The following is a 27,037-nucleotide window of genomic DNA, read 5'->3' on the forward strand; positions in this document are numbered from 1 at the left end:
ATATCTCATGATTGTTTTCATGGCTCTAAGGTGAACTTCCTTAGGATTTGCCTGGAACCTTGCACACATGCATACAGAAAGCATAATATCTGGTCGTTAAGCACATAAATAGAGTAAAAATCCTATCATCGACGGATATACCTTTTGATCTACGGATTTACCTCCCGTGTCAAGGTCGAGATGCCCATTTGTTCCCATGGGTGTCTTGATGGGTTTAGCATTCTTCATTCCAAACTTCTTGAGTATGTCTTGAATGTACTTAGTTTGGCAGATGAAGGTGCCCTCTTGGAGTTGCTAGATTTGAAATCCAAGAAAATACTTCAACTCCCCCATCATAGACATCTCGAATTTTTGTATCATAATCCTACTAAACTCTTCACAAGATGACTTGTTAGTAGACCCAAAGATAATATCATCAACATAAATTTGGCATATAAACAAGTCTTTATCAATTGTTTTGGTGAAGAGAGTAGGGTCAGCTTTACCAACTTTGAAGCCAATAGTGATAAGAAAGTCTCTCAGGCATTCATACAATGCTTTTGGGGCTTGATTGAGCCTATAAAGCGCCTTCGAGAGCTTATAAATTTGAGAAGGGTACTCACTATCTTCAAAACCGGGAGGTTGCTCAACATACACCTCTTCCTTGATAGGGCCATTGAGGAAGGCACTCTTCACGTCCATTTGATACAACTTAAAGTCATGGTAAGTAGCATAGGCAAGTAATATATGAATTGACTCTAGCCTAGCTACGGGTGTATAGGTTTCATCGAAATCTAAACCTTCGACTTGTGAATATCCTTTGGCAACAAGTCGGGCTTTGTTCCTAGTTACCATACAATGCTCATCTTGCTTGTTGCGGAATACCCATTTGGTACCTACAACATTTTGGTTAGGACATAGAAGTAAATGTCATACCTCATTCCTCGTGAAGTTGTTGAGCTCCTCTTGCATTGCCACCACCCAGTCTAGATCTCTAAGTGCATCCTCTATCCTGTATGGCTCAATAGAAGACACAAAAGAGTAATGTTCACAAAAATGAGCAACTCGAGATCTAGTGGTTACCCCCTTGTGAATGTCACCAAGAATGGAGTTGACAAGGTGATCTCTTTGAATTGCTTGGTGGACCCTTGGGTGCGGTGGTCTTTGATCTTGAATCTCTTGATCATCTTCCTTGTTTTGATTATCTTCATCTCCCCTTGATCAATGTCCTCCTCTTAAGGTGGCTCACCGTCTTGGTTTTCATCATATTCTTGTTGAGCCATGTCCTTATCTTGGGTTGGTGGAGATGCTTGTATGGAAGATAATGGATGATCTTGTGCTTGTGAAGGCTCTTCGGATTCTTTTGGACACACGTCCTTAATGGACATGTTCCTTAGCACGACGCATGGAGCCTCTTCATCATCTAATTCATCAAGATCAACTTGCTCCACTTGAGAGCCATTAGTCTCATCAAACCCAATGTCACAAGAAACATCAACTAATCCAGTGGACTTGTTGAAGACTCTATATGCCCTTGTGTTTGAGTCATAACCAAGTAAAAAAGCCTTCTACTGCTTTAGGAGCAAATTTAGAATTTCCACCTCTCTTAATAAGAATAAAGCATTTGCTTCCAAAAACTCTAAAATAAGAAACATTGGGCTTTTTACCGGTGAGGAGTTCATATGTTGTCTTCTTGAGGATTCGGTGTAGATAGAGTCGGTTGATGGAGTAGCAAGCGGTGTTAATCGCCTCCGCCCAAAACCGATCTGGTGTCTTGTACTCATCAAGCATGGTCTTGCCATATCCAATAGAGTTCTATTCTTCCTCTCCACAACATCGCTTTGTTGAGGTGTGTATAGAGAAGAGAACTCATGATTGATGCCCTCTTCCTCAAGAAATCCTTCAATTTGAGAATTTTTGAACTCTGTTCCATTGTCGCTTCTTGATTCTCAATCCGAACTCATTTTGAGCCTGTCTTAAGAATCTCTTTAAGGTCTCTTGGGTTTGAGATTTTTTCTGCAAAAAGAATACCCAAGTGAAGCGAGAATAATCATCCATAATCACAAGACAATACTTACTCCCGTCGATGCTTATGTAAGCGATCGGGCCGAATAGATCCATGTGGAGTAGCTCAAGCGACCTATCGGTCATCATGATGTTCTTATGTGGATGATGAGTTCCAACTTGCTTACCTGCTTGACATGCGCTACAGGAAATGGGCATTTGTTAGTCCTAAAATGTGCTCTCCCTTTAGAAGCTTGTGAAGATTCTTCATCCCAACATGAGTAAGTTGGCGATGCCAGAGCCAGCCATATTAGTCTTAGCAATTAAGCAAGTGTCTAGTTCATCATTGTTATCATTAAAATCAACTAAGTATAGCTAACCATCTAACACTCCCTTAAATGCTACTGAATCATCACTTCTAATAAAGACAATAACACCTACATTAGTAAATAGACAAATATAACCCATTTTGCATAATTGAGAAACAGAAAGTAAGTTGTAATCTAAAGAATCTATAAGAAAAACATTGGAAATGGAATGGTCAGGAGATATAGAAATTTTACCCAAACCTTGATTTCCATCCCTGAATGTAATTGCTCTTTGGGGATCATCATTTTTCTCATATGAGGAGAACATTATTTTCTCCCCTGTCATGTGGTTTGTGCACCCGCTATCAATTATCCAACTTGTCCCGCCAGATGCATAAACCTACAAAACAAATTTAGGCCTTGTTCTTAGGTACCCAAACGGTCTTGGGTCCTTTTACATTAGAAACAAGCACCTTAGGTACCCAAACACAAGTCTTGGGACTCTTGTGTTTGCCCACAACATATTTGGCAACTACATTGCCTGATTTGTTAGTGAGCACAAAAGATGTATCAAAAGTTTTGAATGAAATGCTATGTTCATTGGATGCATTGACAATTTTCTTTTTAGGCATTTTGATATGAGTTGAATGCTAGAGCTAGAAGCCTCATTACTATACATATAAGCATGACGAGAAATAGTATGAGATTTTCTATCATGAATTCTCGTAATCTTATGCTCAGGATAGTTCTCGGGCTATAAAATATAACCCTCTCTATCCTAAACCATGGGAGCCTTACCCTTAACAAAATTAGACAGTCTGTTCTTGGGGGTTTTAAGTTTGATGTTGCTTTGGCTCCCTTGTTGGAAGCCTATGCCATTCTTAATGCCAGGGAGTCTCCCATTATAAAGCATGCTTAGAGCAAATTTAAAATTTTCATTTTCTAACTCAAAATCAGAAATTTTAGTATTTAATTTAGCTATTTGTTCATTTTGTTTTTTAATCATGGCAAGGTGATCATTCATAGCATCAATATTAACATCTCTACATCTAGTGGAAATGGTGACAAGATCAACAGTAGATGTAGAAACATTACTAGCATTCAATTCTTCTATCTTCACAATTAAATTATCATTCTCAATTCTAAGACAAGAAATTGAATCATTGTAAATGTTAAGCTCTTTAGATAAATTCTCATATTTTTCTACTTCAAGAGCATAAGCATTTTTCAACTTAATAATTTTTTTATTTTCCTTAACGAGCAAGTCTTCTTGGCATTCCAAGAGATCATCCTTCTCGTTAGTGGTTTCTATCAATTCATTTATCTTTTTTTTCTTTTGATCTTTGGTAAGGTTTGCAAAAACAGAAGTTAAATCATCTTCATTATCACTAGAGCAACCCTCATCATCGGAAGAAGTGTATTTGGGGTTATCTCTATAATGTAACTTCTTCTTTTTGTCGTCCTTAGTCATGAGGCATTTGTGGCCGACGTTGGGGAAGAGAAGGCCCTTGTTGACGGTGATGTTGGCGGCGTCCTTGTCAGAGGAGTCAGTGGAACTCCCATTGGAGTCCCATTCCCGCCCCATGTGCGCCTCGCCATCCTTCTTCTTGTTGTAGTATCTTTTCTTCTCCATCTTCTTCTTCTCTTTCTTGTCATCATCCCTATCACTGTCACTTGTATATGGACATTTAGCTATAAAGTGACCAGACTTACCACACCTATAACATACCCTCTTGGAATGGGGTTTGTAGTCCTTCCCCTTCCTTTGCTTGAGGATTTATCGAAAGCTCTTGATGGTAAGAGTCATCTCCTCGATGTCGAGCTTGGAGGCATCGATTGGGAGTCTACTTGGTGTAGACTCTTCCTTCTTTTCTTCCGTTGCTTTGAAAGCAATGGGTTGCACCTTGGGCGTGGAGGTGGCGTCTTGTTCCAAGTTGACAATGTGTTTAGAGTCTTTGATCATTAGTTCAAAGCTCACAAACTTGCCAATTACTTCCTTGGGAGACATCTGTTTATATCTAGGATCTCCACGGATTAGTTGCACTTGAGTGGGATTACAAAAAACAAGAGAACTAAGAATAACCTTGACCATTTCATGGTCATCCCACTTTGTGCTCCCGAGGTTGCACACTTGATTGACCATTATCTTGAGCCGGTTGTACATTGCTTGTAGCTCTTCTCCTTTGTTGAGGACGAATCGACCGAGTTCTCCCTCGATCGTTTCACGCTTGGTGATTTTGGTCACATCGTCCCCTTCATACGCTTTCTTGAGGACATCCCAAATTTCTTTGGTATTTTTTAACCCTTGCACCTTATTATACTCCTCTCGACACAAGGAGGCGAGGAGTATATAAGTTGCTTGGGAATTAAAATGCCTTATTTGGGCGGCCTCATCAGAGTCATAGTCCTCATCGCCCACCTGTGATGCCGGCGCTCCAAACTCAACAATATCACATATGCTTTCATGGAGTGAGGTTAGATGATGCCTCATTTTATCACTCCACATACAGTAATCTTCACCATCAAAATATGGTGGTTTGCCTAGGGGTATCGAAAGTAAAGGAGTGCGTTTAGGAATGCGAGTATAACGAAGTGGCATCTTACTATACTTCTTACGCTCTTGGCACTTCGAAGTGGTAGACTCGGCGTCGGAGGTGGAAGGTGATGAAGAGTCGGTATCATAGTAGACCACCTTCTTCATTTTCTTTTTCTTCTTATCACCCTTCCTGTGTGACTTGATGGAGCTGGTGGATTCTTCTTTGTGCTTGTCGCCGGCCTCCTTTGACGGAGTTCGTTCATCGTTCTTCCATCCCAAGGCTTCGGGCTTTTCGCCGGTAACCATCTCCCTCTTGGTGTGTTCTCTCGACATCACTTCGAGTTGTTAGACTCTAATGAAGCACTATGCTCTGATACCAATTGAAAGTCGACTAGAGGGGGTGAATAGGCGAAACCTGAAATTTACAAACTTAAACACGCACTACACCTGAGGTTAGGGTTATAAATAAATAAATTCGGAGTGCAGAAGATTGTTCCTCTTGCTATGAGTTGTTCAATCAATGCGGATAACCTTGGGAGCAAACTCAAATTAATATGAGCAAGGGAACTTTATAGAGAGAGAGGGGATAAACAAATCAAGTGGAGATCAACACAAATGAACACATTGATTTGTTTACCGAGGTTTGGTTCCAAAGAACCTAGTCTCCGTTGAGGAGGCCACAAAGGCCAGGTCTATTCCAACCCTTTCCCTCTCTCGATTGGTCACTTAGACCGGTTGAGTGCTTCTTCTTAATCTCACGGCTCACTAAGACCCCGCAAGGATCACCACACAATTAGGTGTCTCTTGCTAGCTTTACAAAGCACTCAGAAGAAATAGAGTGAGAAGAAGAGAGCAATCCAAGCAACAAGAGCAACAAAAGAAACACAATTGATCCTCTCTCAAGTCACTAAGCACTTGAGTTGATTTTGGAACTTGGAGAGGATTTGATCCTTTGTGCCTTGGAGTGTATGTCTTTGCTCTAGTATTGAATGTGAAGGTCTGAAAACTTGGATGGCTTGAATGGAGGTGGTTAGGGAGTATTTATAGCCTCCAACCACTTCCTAGCCGTTAGCTAACTTTGATGTCGATGGGCACACCGGACAGTCCGGTGGCGCACCAGACATAGCACTATTCATTGTCCGATGCGTGCCACGTCAGCTGACCATTGAGGTTTGGAGCAGTTGACCATTGAAGTCCTTTGTCCTCTTGCGGCACCGAACAGTCTAGTGCGTTCTGACTTTGTAGTTCTGACTTCTGACTTCTGCTATGATTATTGTACCGTCGTCAGCGTAGTCGACCGTTGGGCGCAGTTGACCGTTGCTCCGTTGGCTCACCGGACAGTCCGGTAAACACCGGATAGTCTGGTGAATTATAGCTAAGTGACTCTCAGAAAACCTGAGAGCGTCCAATTCGCGAGGTGCCTCGGCCTGGCTGCACCTATACTTGTTTTTGCTCCAAACTTTGTAGAGTTCCCCAACTCACTTTCTTTGTTGGTTTATGTTGAACTTTATGCACCTGTGATAAATGACAACTAGGCAAACTAGTTGGTTCATGTGGTTTGTGATGGACGTCAAACACCAAAATTGATTATAGGGAATGTCTAAGCCAATTCCCCTTTCACTATCGTCGTCTCAGACTCTCGAGCGTCGACGGCTCGCCGTCGTGGACAGTCATGCTGGCCAGCCGATGGTGGTGCTGTGGTGGACGGAGATGGGCAGATGGGGCGGCGGGCAGGGTGCTAGCCTGCCAGGGCATAGGGCGGCGGGCAGGGTGCCATGGCAGGCCTCCAATGTTTTGCGTTTAGCTCAAGGGTTTGTCGGTTTGGCTTCGGGGCGAGCCTTCAGCCTCTAGCACAGGACCATAGGTACAACGTACAGGCTTACACAGACCTTTACATCACAACACAGCGGGTCAGTGACTGTTGTTGGGGCGAAGGCGAAGACGCCACCCTTCGCTCCAGCCTTCATCAATCTCGTTGCACCAACGGAGGCAATACGACCGGCGAGCCCACCTTTCGTCCTCTACACTACGAGACGAAGGCCTACGACGATGTCGCCCCGTCCCACGTCCTCACCTGACCTAGAGGCCCACGTGGGATTCGGCCCATTGTAACAGGCCCCGCGCGGAGTCGTGTGTTACGGGCTCGATTTGTAATGGCTTTTCTGTAATGACAGTCTGTAACCCTCCTTTATGGGAATATTCCGGGGATAATCTAGGTGCCTAAGGGTACATGTGTCCTTACATCGAGACGTTGGGCACTCAGACACCTATAAATACCCCCATACAGTGCCCTTGAGAGGCTGGATTGACAGAGCAATTGTCGTCTCGAGTTAAATCGTGTTTACATCTTTCTCACTCCCCTGTTGGATCAACTCGCGTGGGAGCGCAAGTTCCAACAACTGTCGGCTTGCAATTTGGGCCTACGTCATGTAAACACTAAACAGACATGCCTGTAAATTGTGGACTAAAAGATTTATGGTCTTTTTCGTGTCTATAAATAGGCTATTTCGTGCTTACATAAACGGGTCGGGCTCGTGCCCGCTCGTGGGCGTTGCTCTCAGCCCAAGCATAGCCCAATACATCAGGTCGGTCCAGTCCGAAATTATTTCGTGTCATGTCATTCTTGGACCTTGCTTTTTTCATTTTTCGTTCCAGCCCACCAGGTTTAGCCCAAATGTACAGCTCTAGTGTCCGATGAGGCCCCAAATACTAATACAATAATGACTAGTTTTTGAACTAGACATTGGAGCATGCATCCGACGTGTCTAGTATATGATATATGTGTGCAATAGGAATGTCTAGTGCATCCGTGAAAGATGTGTGGAGCGACAACAACTAGTTCCTTGCCTTGAGTTATATATATCCCTCCATCTCATATATTTGAGGTCTCTTGCCTATTCATTCATCTAGAGAAATCTATTGAAGTGAAAAGGAGAGCCTTTTGCCTAGGGAGGTAATTGAGATTTGATATCGTGATATTAGCAGCCTCATTAATGCATTGAGAGTAGAAAATGTGCATATATCATTCTTATTAGCCTTGGTCAGGTCAAGTGAGAGTTTGTGTTTATTAACTTGGTGATCAGCATCACCTACGATTTGGTGGTGATCTAGAGTTTGATGATCACCCAATGGTGATTGTGGGTGACATAACTTAAGGTGCAAACAGTTTTGGGTGATTCATTGTACTAGAGTGACAAAGAATCAACCATAGATCCTTACGTGTATCAAGGGGGAGCGACACCCTTCACGGGTGCACTAACGAGGACTAGCGAGGAGTATCGACTCTCCGATACCTTGGCAAACATATTGTGTTTCTAACTGTTCCGTACTTTGATCATTTATATTTGCATAATTCAATTATTATCTTTATATTACTAGAATAGGGTGAAGACCTAGGATGCAAAAATTATGATAGAATAGAAAACACTCTTAGGCACAAGGTGTGAAGTGGTATTTGATTGTTGTGGGAAACTTTAGGTTAGCCTAATTCAACATCCAATTCAATTTGTTTATTGCCAAGATCAACAAGGTCCGACTTACACATAGACTGTGGTTTTCCACGACCACACGATCACTCAAGTCATCCGGCGCATCCACTATCAATCATTGTTTTGACTTAGTCAACATGATCTACTTCTTCATGAGCACTTTTCATCGATATCCACAAATGTCGGCCACCCACGGTAGCCCCTCACTCGTCCAAGTCTAATGGTGTTGTTCGTCCTTTGCCGCTTCCAGTTCATAAGTACGAATCACTTAACCTTCACCATTGGCTTCGATCGCTCTTGTACTCCAGATCTGCGTACCACAAATCAAGAGACATGGTGCACAACACCACATACTCACGTCATGGTTAGTCTCAAACTGAATCAAAGATGATGGTCTCTTTGACAATCACTCATCACACTGAACATCGTGGACACGTATCAACCAGGCTAAACAATTTCAACTCAATCCAGATAGATCCGTATCATCTACTCTGAACCCTTTTGCAGAGGCATCCGGGGACCGGATTTGAGTAGAAGTATTCCTCCTGCCTTGGACTTGCACCACGCAACCTCTCATATGGACCTCCCAGTCTGTTCTCATGGTGCTTCCTCACCACGATCTGGAACTCACTCCAGGACATGGAACCTTCATCCAGCTTGTCAATAAGCTCCACAAACTTCAGCCTAACAAACAAAACAACTTGTTTCATCAGGTTCTAGAATCAAGGTCTAACATCGTCTTTGAAATGTGTAAATTTCGAGAGATTGTGGGAGCACACAAATTCCTGTATTAACTAGCTAGATATCCTACTAGGGGGAAAAGGCCAGACCTGTCAGGGTTTATGGTTTTTCTGAACCCTTCAAATCTCCTGTGCCCTTGCACGGCCCTTGCCATGTTGCCGTCGTACGTGTAGACGAACACGTCGCTCTGCAGGGCGACGATGTAGTCCACGGCGGCGAGCCTGTTCTGGTAGAGCTCCAGTGGCTCCAGCTCGTCCACCGTGGCGAGGCTGTAGTGCGTGTAGGTGTTGGGGTACTCAGCCTTGAGCGCGTCCAGGCTATGCTCCCCGTATATCTCGCCGGCCACGATGTAGATGTTGGTGGCGGAGGGGTACCCCATAGCCTTAAGGAACACGGCCGCCTCGCGGGGCGTCATGGGGCACCCGCCCTGCAGCCGCTTCTCCTCGCTGTCGATGTCCTTCTCCTTCCAGCGCCGCACCTTGAACCGCATGCCCGTCAGCTCCGCTGCCTCGCGCAGCGTCAGGTTGTGGTTGCACCCGGTGAAGGCCAGCATGTCCTTCTCGTATCTGTCCAAGGCAGGCGGTGATCTCTTCAAAAGACCTCGTGACCAGCCGATCACGTACTGAACGCTCCGGAGTTTGAGGCCAGTACCTTAGGTGGAGCGCGATGTAATGCTCGGCGGACCCATTCCTCAGCCGATCCACCAGAGTGCTGCCGAGCCCTTGGATCTCCTTCCTGTACTGGAGCGCCCTGTAATTCGCGCGGCACCGGAGCTTTTGCAGAGAAGGAGCGAGGCCGTTGTTCACGATCCGTGAATCCGTGTGGGTAAACCTCACCACTTTGAACTTCCTCAGGACTTTCGCGCAGTCTCTATAGAAAGAAGCCTGAAAGCAAAAAAAAAAAAAAAAAAAAACGGAGCTGACGATCCATCAGCCTATTCAGTATTCAGTTAAACCTATCCACGCCTGAAATTTCAGTAGAACCAACAGGTTGTGTAGGACTCGTACCCTGGACCAGGAGGTGGGTGCTCTCACGTAGGGTTTCGCCCTTCTATAATCCAGTGGTAGCGAATCCACGATCACAATGTCTTCCTTCAACGACTCCTTGAAGTGGTCGATGTCGAATATATCTCTGAAATCGCTGTACATCATCATCAAAAGACAAAAACAAAAAAAACAAATACTGACCGTCAGTGTACCTGCAGTTTCTTAATGTTGATTTCAGAGCAGCTAGATAGAGTTAACTGACCTTGGGTCGGTCCAGAATGACTGATGATCCAGAGTAGGGATCACCAGCGACGCGTTCATGATCTTCGCCACTGCAACCATATCACTTATCTGTAAGAATAGCCGTGAAGGAATCAAATGAGACTTAGCTGGAAGACATTGCCATGGAGTCAGCACAGAACATGTACTTACTCCCATTCTCATCTGGTTTAGGCCACCGTTCGCATCAACGACCAGGTAACCGGCAGTCGCATTGTTTTTCCCTGGAGTAAGCATGTCCTGGTTTAAGAAAGCGTAACCGAACCTGAAAGGAAACAACGCAAAAGATGGGTGGGCGGGAAATTACTGCGGTGATTCTTCGGCCGTTCAATGCACTGGCTGTAACCCTCGCTGTCTGGTTTCGTCCATATCTCGGGTACCTATCCGTGTTTGGAAGGGGACGACTTCAGTGCGCAATCAAGGTTCTTATAACATAAAAAAAAAAGTGAAGTCATGCTGAGCATGGCATGGGATCTGAATCTGAATTAATGCCTTGCTTTTATGAATCATGGCATGCAAATTTTTTTTACCAAATATGACCACCAGTTTGCTCACTGGCTGACTCTGCCAGGGACCAGGGGTACCAAAACGCAAAACTTTCCTGAACCGAAGCTTGTGTCGCTACCAAATTGAACCACCACTTTTACGTGATGCGTATTGTTATTTGCAAAACCACACCTTCGGGCCCCCACTGGGTTTTAGTTCATCTTTTCCAAGATGATGTTATGTGTAACCTTGCAAGTCCTGTTTTCCAGTAGTATTAGCACGCTGGTTTTTGAAGGATGCTACGTGATAGTGATACCGGTTTAACATTGCAAAATAACAAAAATCTAAGTAACTTAGGGCCACCCAGTTTTTAAGAATCTGGTTTATGGAAATTGAGGTGGTTTCAAACACACCGATTTATGCCTCAGTTTATACGAATTAGTTTCTCAGTTTCTTAAAAACCAAGAAGCTAGTCTCTCGTAGCTAAAAAAAATTAAAACTGATTTCTTAAAAACTAGGTCAAAACCTTAGTATAAGGTTAGGAATCATTCTTTTCTTAAATAAGAAATTAAATAGATTTGGTGAAAGTATCTGTTATTTATTCCCTAAACCCTCTGTTTCCCTATTTGAAAGATTGACAATTACGATGGAAAGCAACCTCGACGACACCAACCCAATGCGCTATAAACATTTCTTTTTCAGGTACAACTGGGACCTCAATAGCTTAAAAAAACGACCAGATGTAAAGAAATATAGCGATGTATCTCCCATGTAAAGACGATGAAAAGAACCGGAAAAACATTTTGACAGAACACACACACACAAAAAAACAGAGAGATAAACAGCTAGCTGCCTTGCTCCTGAACTGTGGAACTCACGTCGTGTACTGTGTTCTTTTGGTTGCAGTGACTCACGCCAGCAACAGATACTGGTGGAATCGTCGTCCCTATCACCAATCATTTCTCCCATACCGATACTCCATACCGCGACGAGCAGTGATCCGAAAGCTCCTCTCTCTCTCTTTTTTTTTTTTTTTTTTGCAGAATGGAAGAAACTTCTCCCTTTTTCGTTTCTCTCAAGCTACTGCCAACTGGTTGCGCGTTCTGTATAGAATTTACCGTGTTTCACTTCTGTCGAAAAATCTAAACTTTTAGGCACCTCGTTTTGTTTTGAAATACCGATTTTATAGCCTTTTTGTTTTTTTTTTCATTTGGAATGCCTGAAGCTGGTTTCAACAACGAGGACGACCGACGACTGGAGAAATTATGACACGTACGTCCCAAAATGGGAGCCATGGAACTCCGACGACGAGCCAACCAAAAAAAATTCAAATGACCCTGTCAGAAATTTGATCGTTTTCGGTGCCCAAATGGAGCCTGTAATGCATGAATTAATGTCCACTTTTGAAACCTGGAGTACGTGTGCGTGCACTGTGGGGTGGGTTATTGCCCAAAGAGGAAATGGGTGCGCGCGTACTAAGTTGACCATGGTCGCTGTAATAAAACGAGAGTGTCTCGGCGGCGAGCGATGAACGTAGAGGGAGAAGGCGCGCACGTACTCACCGGCGGCTGAGGCGAGCGGCGCGCAAGTGCCGACAGGTTCTCCTCCGTCCACTCCATGACGACATCGGCGTCGGCCGTCTCCACCCTGTGCAAGTGCAAGAGCCTGACGCCGCCGTCACCGCCGGCGCCCGCGTCCGTGCTCCCGCCGCCCCGGTGCGAGCCCAGCTGGAACCCGACGACGACCGCGGCGAGGGCGAGGAGGCAGAGCACGACGCCCCTCGTCCAGGCCCAGGCCGTCCGGGGCGGCGCGCCTGCTGCTGCCGCTGCCGCGGTGGCCCACGCTCGCCTCCTCCGCGCCAACAGCAGCGCCCTAGTCCCGCCGCAGGGCGTGGCAGCGGCGGCGTGGTGGAGGCCGCGCTCGGCGTCGTCGTCGTGTTGCGCGCCGCAGGCGTGGGGGAAGCGGCGATCGACGCCGGCTCCGCCGCAGCAGGTGTCGTCGTCGCGCTCGATGTCGTTGGGCTGGCGCCTGCGGTGCGGGCCGGGTGGGATGGTTGCCGTGGTCGTGGACGTGGTTGCGGCCGCGGCCATGGAATGGAACCGTGCGCGTCGCTAGGCTAGGAATAGGAACCCCGCGGGAGACTAGAGGGAGGTAAGGCTAGTGACTAGTGAGTGAAGAGGAGAGAAGGCCGGGTAACTGAAACCAACCGGTGGCGGTTTCGCGATCACACTGCCGTGCCCGTTCTCTTCTCTGTCCCTTACATTACAAACAGCACACTGTCCGCGCTTGGCAACCGCCACCGCCGCCGCCGAGGTCACTTTGTGTCTGCACTACGAACCGTGCGATTGCGTCGGATCGTAGCGTGCGCCTCGGTCTGCCTCGTCGGATCGTAGCGTGCCGTGCGGTTGTGCGAACGAAGCGTCCGATAATGTAAGCGGCCGGGTTGATAAATTAAAGAAGGAAACCGAGACAAGCTTTTGCAGTTCGTGTATGCATGGTCCATGCATGGATGCCTCCCGGCCGGCCTGCTGCTCGATCCAAGTTGACCCAGAGGCCAGAGGCATGCCACGACCACGGCACGACCGCACGAGGTATCCTCTCGTAGTCTCGTCTGCATGGGGATCGGTCTCTGTCGGGTCGGTCCACAGGTCGGTTTCCGGCCACACAGGTCGTCCGCGCAGCGCCAGCTAAAGCAGGGCACGCACGCTACATACATCTTCTCTATGCCCAGCCCCCCTGATACGCACCCACCACACTTCGTGAGGAAAGAAAGCAAAGGAGAAATGCACGCTCACCAGGAAAGATCCGCTTTTGCCTAGTTAGTGTGCATGCAACGCACCACGGCTTCCTTTGGGCTCTTCTAACCTCCTCTCAGGCAAGATTGTCCGTTATTGATCACGTTACTCTTAAACAAAACGGACCAAGTACTGGTAGCGCGGTTACTGGTTGGTGTGGTGCCTTGTTCTTGTCATGCTGCTAACCTGACAAAAACGACTTTCAACTTGGCCGGCCCTTTACTTACGAGGAAATAGTCTTTGTTGCTTCAGCAAAGCCCAGAAAAAAAAATGTTAGGTAAACTTTTTTTTTCGAGTGTAATTCTCGGTAAAGAATTTTTAGCAAACTGTACATCATTAATAGCGGTTTTTTTGCCGAGTATTTTTTGTCGGACGCTCAATAAAAAAGTCATAGTCACGACGTTAAATAACGACGACGGAGCCTTTGTTTTGCCGAGGCCTTTCCTCTAGCAAAAAAAAAGAAAGAAAAAAAGAAAAAAAATCTGCTCGACGATGTGTTTGCGTCAACCGTGTTTGATTGATCATGTCAGCTGAGATGAGAGCGACAAGGAATGACCACGCAGCAGAAAGAGCAGTATATATTAAGCGTATCTGATGTTGGCATCTGCTATATATTCTGCTACTTCCCTTCACTAACGAATAATACTCGCTTGTCTCGCTATAATAGTGCCTGGCGCCTAAAGATAAATAAATCAGCGACAAAGACACCACCACCACTGACGAGTAAGCCCTTGTTCGGCACTTTGGAAATTTTTTTTCTAGGTTGGTTTTTTCACCCATATGGATTAGGTGAATCTAATCCTTTCACCCAATCCCTTATGAGATTAAATCCAAAAACTCAATCAACCAATGTTTATTCGTTTATTCCATATGGATTATATTTCCAAACCCACACAACTATGTTTGTTTGTTTATTCCATATGGATTAAATCCCAAATCTAAATACCAACAAAAGCAAATAAAATCAACAAAATTTAAGCATAGACCATATCATATCTCTAGAAATTTAAGCATAGAACATGTTATCTATCTAGAAATTTAATCATGCCATACAATTAGGCATCCCGATAATGTGAAGAGAGGTAGAGGTCGACCAACCTTGACGTGGACAGAGGCTGTGAAGAGGGACCTGAAGGGGTGGAATATTGATAAAGAGCTCGCCGTGGATAGGAAGGGGTGGAAGTGTGCAATTCACGTGCCAGAACCCTAATTTGTAGTTTCTCTTTTCCTCCTTAATCGTTTGACCTTTTCTTGTGCCCCCTTTAGATCTTGCTGGTTCTTGTGGGTTTTATCTCTTTTTATGCGTTTTCCTGTTTCGTCGTTTTTCGGTTCTCCTTTGCCTTTGTTCCCCTTTTCTTTTCTTTAGAGGTTGAACTCTGAGGTTTTCATACGGGTTTCATCTCTAGCCTACCCCAACGTGTTTGAGACAAAAAGGCTTTGTTATTGTTGTATACAATTCTCGATACATTTTTTTTCAAATTAAACATATTTTAAAGATGCGTCAACTGGCATGACGTGACTTGACTTTCACCTTCTCTAGCGATGCTGATAATATCTTTATCATTGGACCCTGAAACACATGAGACAAATAATCTTAAAAATTGCAATAATCTATTGTTTTATGTAAATACAAAGTACTACTATTTGAAAGTTGCCTGACAGCAACTTGAAAATAACAATTTGTCCCTCCAATAACAGCAGTTGAACATCTTTTCCTAATCAGACTATAGAAGTTATGTCAGCTTTTCCATCCAATGATAGCAACAACAAACATATGGACTACACAGAAATTCAAGCCATGTGCCTCGTGAACTACACATAAATTCTAGAAAATTAGAAGTTATCACAATGGTCGTTTAAAATATAATCAATTCTCTGAACTCACTGCAAATATGGAGAATACTGCTATCTCAGGTATTAATAATTAACGTTTTCATACAGCCATGTTAACCTGCATTTAGCCGTACTTTGTTGTCTGAAACGTCGTGATACAATGACCAGAGGCGTATTCAAGATGTCATCATGAATTATAATTAATAAAAAAAACATGCATCATAAATCAGAAGTGACCTTGTGCTTCATGATGATAAGAGGACCAATCAACTTGGGCATGAAAATCGAGCAATGTGCTGCAAATATGGATCTAATAACAACCTAGTTTTTTCATGACATTTGACAGTGATTGCACATAATAATTAGTTCATTCTATGATGACTGTTAATTCACACTAGGATAAGAAAAACTAGATAGCGTCACATGAAGGGGATTAAAGCTATTGTGAAAATAGCAGCAACAAACATACAACTTGTAGGAATCGGGTGACGCCTAAGAGGGGGGGTGAATTAGGAATTCTAAAACTTTTACTTAACTAGGCCATAATTAAATCCCTAGAGCAAAACCTATGCAAATAATCAAACTAGAATGTGCAAACTAGGTTTTGTTTAAGTGTTGCTATCTCTACCGCAAATGCTAAGTTTCAATCTACACTAAATAAGTATGAATACTAGATTGAAACTTAAATGCTTAATATAAATGCGGAAACTTAAAGAGCAAAGTAGAGAAGCAAACTCTCATGGATGACGCCGGTATTTTTACCGAGGTATCCGGAACCACACAAGGTCCCGACTAATCCTCGTTGGTGCCCCTACACAAAGGGAAGCCCACGCGAGGGTCAAGCACCACGGTCGAGTAACTCCGTAGAGAGCCGCGGGCCTTCTCCACGCGCAAGTGGTGCTTCGCTTCCAGCTCCTCTCGGACGCTCCTCGCCGTCTCCACTATCGAGCTTCCGGCCGAAAACGCTGTGGGCCTCGTTCCCTCTGGTACACGGTGGCGGCCGTGACACAAACGCGGTTGTCACGGTCTCGCAAGACTCTCGCCCCACTCGGTACAATTACAATGGCTCACGCAAGAGCCGAGGGGTTGTGTGGTTTTACAAAACTCACTTAACTAACTAGGGTTCACCTAGAGCAAGCGCTAAAGCGGTCTAACTAACCTAAGCACTTCGCAAAGCACCTACGCTAATCACCGAGTGATTCTATTAAGCACTTGGGTGTTTGAGCTCTTGGAAATGTGCACTATATGCCTTGGTATGTTGCTTGGGCTCCCACACCTTCAAATGGCTGATTGGATGAAGTATATATAGGCCCCAACTCAACTAGCCGTTGGAAAGCAGACTGTTGTAAGGATGGCACACCGGACAGTCCTGTCAGCCAACGGTGCGCCAACTGTGTGCCAACAGTGCGCCAACGGTGCGCCAACAGTGTGCCAACGCTGTTCAGCCAATGGCTAGTTCTGACACACCGGACAGTCCTGTCAGCCAACAGTGCGCCAACTGTGTGCCAACAGTGCGCCAACGGTGAGCCAACGGTGCGCCAACAGTGCGCCAACGCTGTGCAGCCAACGGCTAGTTCTGACACACCAGACAGTCCGGTGCACCAACTGTGTGCCAACGGTGAGCCAACTGTGTGCCACCGGTGAGCCAACTGTGTGCCACCGGTGTGCAGCCAATGGCTAGTTCTGACAGCTAGCCGTTAGGTGCACCGGACAGTGAATAGTGAGCCTCCTCTTAGAAAACTCTGTTGGCTGTCCTGTGCGCCAACTGTGTGCCACCGGTGAGCCAACTGTGCGCCACCGGTGAGCCAACTGTGTGCCACCGGTGCGCCAACTATGTGCCACCGGTGAGCCAACTGTGTGCCACTGGTGCGCCAGCTGACAGCCCATCTTCTAGGTCTTCTGTATTTTATTCTTGGGCTCCTTTGGTCTTGAGTCTTGGACTTCTAAGCTCTTTTTATGTCTTCATTTAAGGTGTTGCATCCTCAGTGTCTTAGTCCAATCCTCTTCGCATCCTGTGAACTATAAACATAAACACTAGCAAACACATTAGTTCTGTAATACCCAATTTGTAATAGATAATAAAAGAGGAGAAAAGTTATTTTCCTATATTTGATGTGTATGATGAATCTACTTATCATCACATGTGAACACCATATTCAAAAACAAATAATTAATAAAAGAATATATGCCCTTAAAATATGCATCATGTTGAATATTATTTTTGTGTGTGCATATTATGACAAAATAAAAAAAAATGTGACAAGGAAATATATTAAAGTCCAAAGTGGAATTTAAATTTGAACTTTAGAAGTTGAAAGGGAAAGAAAACATAAAAGAAAAAAAGGGAAAGGAACTAATTGGGCTCATTCTCGCAGTCCCGGCCCATTAACCACCTTCTCGCGCGCGGCCACTTTTTCTTCACGTTCCTGCGCTGACCGGTCGCTTACAGGATGGGCCCACTTGCCATTTGCTCAGCCTCGCACTCGTTTGTACCATTTGTCTCTGATACGTGGGCCGCATCGTCAGCCACCGTTCCCCCGTCACACGCGCTTGGTCACTGACCGGTGGGCCATGCATGTCAGCTCCGCCTCTTCCACCAGATCCCCAACAGAACGCTCGCGAAATACGCGGCGGTGCTCGCCGGTAACCTCGGACTCCGTTACCGGGACCTGCGTACCATCTCGCCGTATAAAAGGGCCCTAGCCGCAACCCGTTTCTCCCCTTGCTCTCGCAGTTCATACTAGACACCACCATCGCCACCGTCATGCGCACCGTGTGTGAGGAATCGATCCGCCGTGGTTGAAGTCACGCATACACCCTCGTCGGGATCTCGCTCTCGGGTTTGGGAGCATCATCAAGCGTCGCTGAGACCATACCGTGGGCATCGGGGCTCGGGACAGTGCGGTTTCGCGGCAAATCGCTCGCCGTAGCCTGCGAGCCGCCATTCGCCGTGGCCCCTTCGTCCCGTTGACCTCCATCTGCGGTACGTGCTCTAATCGAGTTCGCCATCATCCCCTCTAGGTTTAGCACCGACCAATTTTAGGTTAGGGGCGTCCGGGCATCGGATTGCGCGTCCGCCGGCGAAGCTCCGCCGTGGGTGGGCTGCGCTGCTGCCCAGTCCGTCGTGGGGAGGAAGACAGGGTCTCCGACCGTCGATCCATGCGTGGACGGCTGTGATTAGATCAGATGATACCCTTTCGGGATTTCATCTGTGCCGTTGGATTTGGATCGGGCGTATGAGATTCTATCGCTAGTGTTTTAAATCGTGACCGTAGCCTTTTGATCCAACGGTCTGTGTCGCGTACCGATTCACTGATATGGGGATCTAATCTGGGCCGCCCACTCTTGATCAGATGGTGCAGATTAGCGCGTACCCCTTCGGCCTGGCCTTTTTTGCATATGAGCCCTTATAGAATACAGAAACCAACCCGCCGTCCACATTCATTATTCACTGAGTCTTAGAAAACTTCAGTTTAGGCCCCTGACTTTTCCAGGATTTGACGCGCAGTCCAGATAACAGAGAAACTAGATAGTTAATATTAGAAATTGATTTTTAGTATAAAAATAAATCTTAAAACTTGTATAATTCATATTTAATTCATTTTAACTCCAAATTGAGTCATTCCAGTTGCAATAATTTTATTTTAATATTGTATATCAACTAGTAACACTGTTTAGCCATGAAACTTGAAGCAAAATTGTTCATTTGAATTAATCTGTTCTAGGTGCTTAATAACTTCAGAAATTCATAACTAAATAACTATAACTCCAAATTTAGTGATTCTTGTTCCTACAATCTCGTAGCAACGCGTAGATTATTATTATTCAGTTTGTACTTATGTTTGGTGTAATGTTAATTTTGCCTATACAATGTTTGTTTGTATTGCTACGACTAGAGCAAGGTCACGAGTCACCCGAAGATCATCCTGGTACCTGGAATCTCAAGTCCCAGGCAAGTTGTGCCCTTGATCACTTCTTTTTACCCACTCATGTTCTAATTAATCATAATGATCTGCATAGGTTAATTTTGATGGGACCCAATAGGTTACCCTAGTTTGTCTATCTTTATACCTTGTTTACCACTGAACTTTTTGGGTAGTACTTGCTAGTGCTTTATGTGGTTTTGGGTATGAAGGTATATTATTCATGATCACACTTTTATTATATGTTTATTATTACTGTTCATGATAAGATCATTATGTTAATTGGAACATGGAGCGACCACCCGGGAAAACAGTGCTACCACAAGGGAGGAATGGGACCCCTTGGCTGATTAATTAGGAAAGCTAGTGGAAGACTACCTTACCCGAAAGGGGCAAGGGCAGTAGGGGAGTGGTCAGTGTAGGGAGGCCCTCGGGAGGATTTTGCTGCGATGGCGGTCCTGCAAGGGATTCCTGCATTGGAACTTCCTATAAACTGTAGCGGGTTTTCGGAAGCTAGTGGAACTTTGTAAAGGCCTCGTAGTGGATCCCTAGCCATTCACCTCGGTAGTGTCTAAGGGCCTTGCAAACCCTGGCGACATGGGATACACGACTTGTGGGTAAAGATGCGCAACCTCTGCAGAGTGTAAAACTGGTATACTAGCCGTGCTCACGGTCATGAGCAGCTCGGACCCTCACATGATTAAATTATGGAACTTAAACTCAATTCGTCATATGCATTGCATCGCAGGTGAAGTTGTTACTTTTGTTCTACTATTTAACTGGGTTGGTATTTACTTATACTTAGTAACTGCTAATAAAATTTTGACCAACCTTAAAAGCAATGCTCAGCTCTAACCATCTTCTTTGGTAAGCCTTACACTTCACGTGAGCTCCCACCTTTGGCGAGTTCATGCACATTATTCCCCACAACTTGTTGAGCGATGAACGTATGTGAGCTCACTCTTGCTGTCTCACACCCCCCCCCCCCCCACAGGTCAAGAACAGGTACCGCAGGATGAAGCGCTTGGAGGATGCTGTGGCGAGTTCGCGAGAGGTCTAGGTCGTCGTCTCCCAGTCAACTTTGGGTTGCTGGACCGTTGTCTCCTTATAATGTAATTATTTATTTTGTATAGAACTCCTGTTATATATAAAGATGTGACATTCGATCATGTGCCATGATTCATCATATGTGTGAGACTTGGTCCCAGCACACCTGGTGATTATGTTCACGCCCGGGTTTTTGGACCCCTAAAATCCGGGTGTGACAGAAGTGGTATCAGAGGAATGTTGACTGTAGGACGAAGCCTAGATAGAACTGGACAACCATTGTCTACTTATCTTTGCTACTCTGATTCTTCTAAACTTTTCTTAATCTTTTCTCATCTATTTCCGCTCACTCTGATTATTCTTATCTTTTCTTTCCAAGGACAAACTTGGATTTCACACTTTGAAATCCTGTGGTTAAAGTGACTTTTTGGAATAGGAGACCTACTCTTAGGAACAAAAATAAAACTATTTTTTTTATCTATGAATTTGAATGTTTTGTTCTTATGATACTTGTCTGATTTGGATCTTTGATTGAGTGTGATGAGTTGTGGAGTAATGTCCACAATTGCATCTGCATATACACATAGGTATAAAAATATAATTATAAAATAACTAGACAACCTAGATTGTCCCCATTGGAACATATCTAGCTTAAGAGATTTATCTTATCCTAAAAGATCTCATTCTAACCAATTCATCTTATCTTAAAAGATTCTCCCTTATCTTAATAGATCCATATCATCCTAAAAGATACTCATCTTATCTTGAAAAGATTTTATGTCATCCTAATAGATCTAACTGATTCTACCTTATCGTTATGGATCCATCTTGTCCTAATAGGCATACATTTCCCATCCTAGGGTAACCACCATGATCTAAACCAAAGCTATTAGATCCTATCTATTTTACACTAGTCATATCCATCCTAATCTAGATTTTATCTAATCTATTATGATCTAATCTAGAGTAAGTTACTTAATGCTGGTACAAAAGATAAGGCCATACTCCTAAATTCACTTAAGACTAAAATTGGTGACTTAGATCAACTCAGCCATACATGAACAACTTGACCTACATAACAGGATACATAACTTATCCAACCAATCTGGAAGCAAACAACCAAACCAAATTCTGACTAATCTCATTTAACTTATAGCTACCTACTAAAACCTCTTGCCCTTAACTCGAAAGAAGACACCAGGGTCTGAAAAGAAGAGCTCAACATCGACAAGGAAGGAGATGGGTCAAATCCAACTTCAAGAGGAATCAAGATCCACAGTTCAGGATGAAAGTCTTTCCTTATTATACTCTTCCTTGCCACAGCCCATACTTGCCATAACCGTACCTCATCAGACCTAATAAATGGCTAGACATACAATATTCATATTTTCTAAATCATCTACTAACTGTTAGGTAAAAACTTGAACAAAACTTTGATTCCCAAGACCAAATGAGAAACTAAAATTCTAGACCAAACCTATTGTATTCCATTTCTTGCAATCTCGAGGGCGAGATTATTTTTAAGGGGGGTAGGATTTGTAATACCCAATTTGTAATAGATAATAAAAGAGGAGAAAAGTTATTTTCCTATATTTGATGTGTATGTTGAATCTACTTATCATCACATGTGAACACCATATTCAAAAACAAATAATTAATAAAAGAATATATGCCCTTAAAATATGCATCATGTTGAATATTATTTTTGTGTGTGCATATTATGACAAAATAAAAAAAAATGTGACAAGGAAATATATTAAAGTCCAAAGTGGAATTTAAATTTGAACTTTAGAAGTTGAAAGGGAAAGAAAACATAAAAGAAAAAAAAGGGAAAGGAACTAATTGGGCTCATTCTCGCAGTCCCGGCCCATTAACCACCTTCTCGCGCGCGGCCACTTTTTCTTCACGTTCCTGCGCTGACCGGTCGCTTACAGGATGAGCCCACTTGCCATTTGCTCAGCCTCGCACTCGTTTGTACCATTTGTCTCTGATACGTGGGCCGCATCGTCAGCCACCGTTCCCCCGTCACACGCGCTTGGTCACTGACCGGTGGGCCATGCATGTCAGCTCCGCCTCTTCCACCAGATCCCCAACAGAACGCTCGCGAAATCCGCGGCAGTGCTCGCCGGTAACCTCGGACTCCGTTACCGGGACCTGCGTACCATCTCGCCGTATAAAAGGGCCCTAGCCGCAACCCGTTTCTCCCCTTGCTCTCGCAGTTCATACTAGACATCGCCATCGCCACCGTCGTGCGCACCGTGTGTGAGGAATCGATCCGCCGTGGTTGAAGTCACGCATACACCCTCGTCGGGATCTCGCTCTCGGGTTTGGGAGCATCATCAAGCGTCGCTGAGACCATACCGTGGGCATCGGGGCTCGGGACAGTGCGGTTTCGCGGCAAATCGCTCGCCGTAGCCTGCGAGCCGCCATTCGCCGTGGCCCCTTCGTCCCGTTGACCTCCATCTGCGGTACGTGCTCTAATCGAGTTCGCCATCATCCCCTCTAGGTTTAGCACCGACAAATTTTAGGTTAGGGGCGTCCGGGCATCGGATTGCGCGTCCGCCGGCGAAGCTCCGCCGTGGGTGGGCTGCGCTGCTGCCCAGTCCGTCGTGGGGAGGAAGACAGGGTCTCCGACCGTCGATCCATGCGTGGACAGCTGTGATTAGATCAGATGATACCCTTTCGGGATTTCATCTGTGCCGTTGGATTTGGATCGGGCGTATGAGATTCTATCGCTAGTGTTTTAAATCGTGACCGTAGCCTTTTGATCCAACGGTCTGTGTCGCGTACCGATTCACTGATATGGGGATCTAATCTGGGCCGCCCACTCTTGATCGGATGGTGCAGATTAGCGCGTACCCCTTCGGCCTGGCCTTTTTGCATATGAGCCCTTATAGAATACAGAAACCAACCCGCCGTCCACATTCATTATTCACTGAGTCTTAGAAAACTTCAGTTTAGGCCCCTGACTTTTCCAGGATTTGACGCGCAGTCCAGATAACAGAGAAACTAGATAATTAATATTAGAAATTGATTTTTAGTATAAAAATAAATCTTAAAACTTGTATAATTCATATTTAATTCATTTTAACTCCAAATTGAGTCATTCCAGTTGCAATAATTTTATTTTAATATTGTATATCAACTAGTAACACTGTTTAGCCATGAAACTTGAAGCAAAATTGTTCATTTGAATTAATCTGTTCTAGGTGCTTAATAACTTCAGAAATTCATAACTAAATAACTATAACTCCAAATTTAGTGATTCTTGTTCCTACAATCTCGTAGCAACGCGTAGATTATTATTATTCAGTTTGTACTTATGTTTGGTGTAATGTTAATTTTGCCTATACAATGTTTGTTTGTATTGCTACGACTAGAGCAAGGTCACGAGTCACCCGAAGATCATCCTGGTACCTGGAATCTCAAGTCCCAGGCAAGTTGTGCCCTTGATCACTTCTTTTTACCCACTCATGTTCTAATTAATCATAATGATCTGCATAGGTTAATTTTGATGGGACCCAATAGGTTACCCTAGTTTGTCTATCTTTATACCTTGTTTACCACTGAACTTTTTGGGTAGTACTTGCTAGTGCTTTATGTGGTTTTGGGTATGAAGGTATATTATTCATGATCACACTTTTATTATATGTTTATTATTACTGTTCATGATAAGATCATTATGTTAATTGGAACATGGAGCGACCACCCGGGAAAACAGTGCTACCACAAGGAAGGAATGGGACCCCTTGGCTGATTAATTAGGAAAGCTAGTGGAAGACTACCTTACCCGAAAGGGGCAAGGGCAGTAGGGGAGTGGTCAGTGTAGGGAGGCCCTCGGGAGGATTTTGCTGCGATGGCGGTCCTGCAAGGGATTCCTGCATTGGAACTTCCTATAAACTGTAGCGGGTTTTCGGAAGCTAGTGGAACTTTGTAAAGGCCTCGTAGTGGATCCCTAGCCATTCACCTCGGTAGTGTCTAAGGGCCTTGCAAACCCTGGCGACATGGGATACACGACTTGTGGGTAAAGATGCGCAACCTCTGCAGAGTGTAAAACTGGTATACTAGCCGTGCTCACGGTCATGAGCAGCTCGGACCCTCACATGATTAAATTATGGAACTTAAACTCAATTCGTCATATGAATTGCATCGCAGGTGAAGTTGTTACTTTTGTTCTACTATTTAACTGGGTTGGTATTTACTTATACTTAGTAACTGCTAATAAAATTTTGACCAACCTTAAAAGCAATGCTCAGCTCTAACCATCTTCTTTGGTAAGCCTTACACTTCACGTGAGCTCCCACCTTTGGCGAGTTCATGCACATTATTCCCCACAACTTGTTGAGCGATGAACGTATGTGAGCTCACTCTTGCTGTCTCACACCCCCCCCACAGGTCAAGAACAGGTACCGCAGGATGAAGCGCTTGGAGGATGCTGTGGCGAGTTCGCGAGAGGTCTAGGTCGTCGTCTCCCAGTCAACTTTGGGTTGCTGGACCGTTGTCTCCTTATAATGTAATTATTTATTTTGTATAGAACTCCTGTTATATATAAAGATGTGACATTTGATCCTGTGCCATAATTCATCATATGTGTGAGACTTGGTCCCAGCACACCTGGTGATTATGTTCGCGCCTGGGTTTTTGGACCCCTAAAATCCGGGTGTGACAAGTTCATAGGTTGTGTTAATCATCAAACACCAAAACTCATTTAGCCAAATGGCCCGGGGTCCATTTTTCCTTACAATCTCCCCCTTTTTGGTGATTGATGACAACACAACCAAAGCAAGCAAATATAACAAACATTTGAATGAAATATGCAATCTACTTGCTAGGATGCATGTTTTATCCCCACTTAGTGATATTATGGACTTAAGCCTCCCCCTAACTCCATAATTCACTTACTTCCTATTTTAGGACCAAATAACCAAAACCACTTGAAATACCATTTGTAGATATAAAATTTTAAATTTGTGGTGTTTGGTGTTTGATATAGTTTTCATTGCTTTGGTCCCTAAACTTCTCCCCCTTTGGCATCAACCACCAAAAAGGAAGACATTAAAAGCATGTAGGAAGTAAATAAAAGCTTGTCCTCAAAAGATTACTCCCCCTAAATGAGTGTTCTCCTTTAGAAAGAGTTTTTCTCCCCCTTTAGAGATGAAGAAAAGCTCCCCCTAACAGAGATCTTAGGAAAAAGCATGTGAAAATTAGAGGTGCAAGACATGATTTGAAAAGACTAACTTCCCTTATGCATAGGTAACAGAATATGAGTTAACCACTTATGCATTTTTAGCAACATGGAAGTATATGATATGAAATATAGTCTAATCAAATATTGGAGAAGACATGTAAATGATACTAGATGTAGTCTCAAAAGATACCGATTGAAATTCAATGGCGAGCTTGAGAGACATGAGAGTTCTTGGAGATTTTGCAGTGGAAGATTGTTGTCTTTCTCCGGGGACCTCATTTTCCTTACAATGAGACTATCACATGAAATAGACTTGAAAAGGTGTTAGTCTCAAAGTATTAGATTATAGAGTAACCTCCCCCTGAAGATGTGCATACAAGTTTTGAATACTTGTTGGAGACATGCACTTTGATTTGATATCAAGAGGGGCAAATTATCTATAATACGAACTTTGGCACATATAAGTTAAATGATACAACTTGTAGAAATCAAAATTTTCAATTGATGCATCATTTACTATGGAGTGATATAGAAGCTATGTGCCGTGCTTAAATAAATATTTTAAGCCATGTAGGTTTGCTTAAGTGTATGAATTGAAAACAAGCAATCCTACCATATGATTCACCTAGTATGCATAATTTAAAACAAAGGTAAATAACAAATGTAATACTAGGCAAGAAAGGTAAACTAGATACAAGGTAAATAGATACGCATATCTAAAAACAAGAGATACAATAAATCTAGTTACCTTAAGTCATGGGTGGGAAATTTGGGTCCAAAATTTTCACTAACCCACTTGGCAATAAACTTGATCCAATATGATGTATCCCATGATATACATCCCAACTTTGCCAAGTCTCCAAATTTCCCGCAGACCTTCGGTCCACTCACTTCCCTTTCGGGATCCAAACCTTCTTGGTGCTTTTCATGGTTGAAATTATTTCCTTTGGCACCCAGATGTGTTTGGCCCCCTTTCCTTTGTTGCCTTGCTTGTTGGCCTTGATTGCTATCACCTTTCCATTCTTTTTCTTCTTGATCAAATATGGTGTAGCATCCTTTTTGTTCACCTTTTTGATGTAGGTGCTGGAGATTTTGCTTGAGCTTTTGCCTTTGATTATCCCCGGTCATCACCTTGCATTGGAAAGACTTGTGGCCTTCCATGTGGCATAGCCTACAAATCACAGTTTCTCCCTCTACAGGCTTGTTCACTCCCGCAGTGGTGTTATCATATGGAGATCGGATTTGTTTGGCTTTGCCTTTCTTGTCATACAAAGCCTTTCCAAGGCGAGCCACTTCTTGCTTTAATTGTTCATTTTCCTTTGCAACCTCATCCGAACATGTCTCTACAACAATATTCTCAACAACGACTTGGTTGCAGGAGTTAGAATCATCAATTAAATCAAAGCAGGAAGTAGAAGCATCTTTCTTAATTATTTCAGGTATT

General features: G+C 44.1%; 1 protein-coding gene across 1 annotated transcript; it reads right to left on the reverse strand.

The window, feature by feature from the left end:
- Positions 1-8,314: 8,314 nt before the first annotated feature.
- LOC103635595 (uncharacterized protein) lies at positions 8,315-13,015 on the reverse strand. Its single transcript, XM_008658007.3, has 8 exons — positions 12,370-13,015; positions 10,629-10,701; positions 10,475-10,545; positions 10,305-10,393; positions 10,064-10,196; positions 9,708-9,940; positions 9,146-9,622; positions 8,315-8,999 (listed from the first exon to the last, which is right to left on the reverse strand). Exons 1-8 carry the CDS (start codon positions 12,895-12,897, stop codon positions 8,798-8,800), a joined length of 1,806 nt encoding a protein of 601 aa, XP_008656229.2. The 5' UTR covers positions 12,898-13,015; the 3' UTR covers positions 8,315-8,797.
- Positions 13,016-27,037: the final 14,022 nt, after the last annotated feature.

The sequence above is a fragment of the Zea mays genome, chromosome 8 (genome assembly GCF_902167145.1).
Source record: "Zea mays cultivar B73 chromosome 8, Zm-B73-REFERENCE-NAM-5.0, whole genome shotgun sequence".
Lineage (NCBI taxonomy): Eukaryota > Viridiplantae > Streptophyta > Magnoliopsida > Poales > Poaceae > Zea > Zea mays.

Coding starts and splice junctions, on each gene's coding strand:
- LOC103635595 (XM_008658007.3), bottom strand. CDS start 12,897: ATGGCCGCGGCCGCAACCACGTCCACGACCACGGCAACCATCCCACCC. Junction 10,546..10,628: donor ACGGCCGAAGAATCACCGCA/GTAATTTCCCGC, acceptor TGCTTACTCCAG/GGAAAAACAATGCGACTGCC. Junction 9,623..9,707: donor TACATCGCGCTCCACCTAAG/GTACTGGCCTCA, acceptor TGCCTTGGACAG/ATACGAGAAGGACATGCTGG.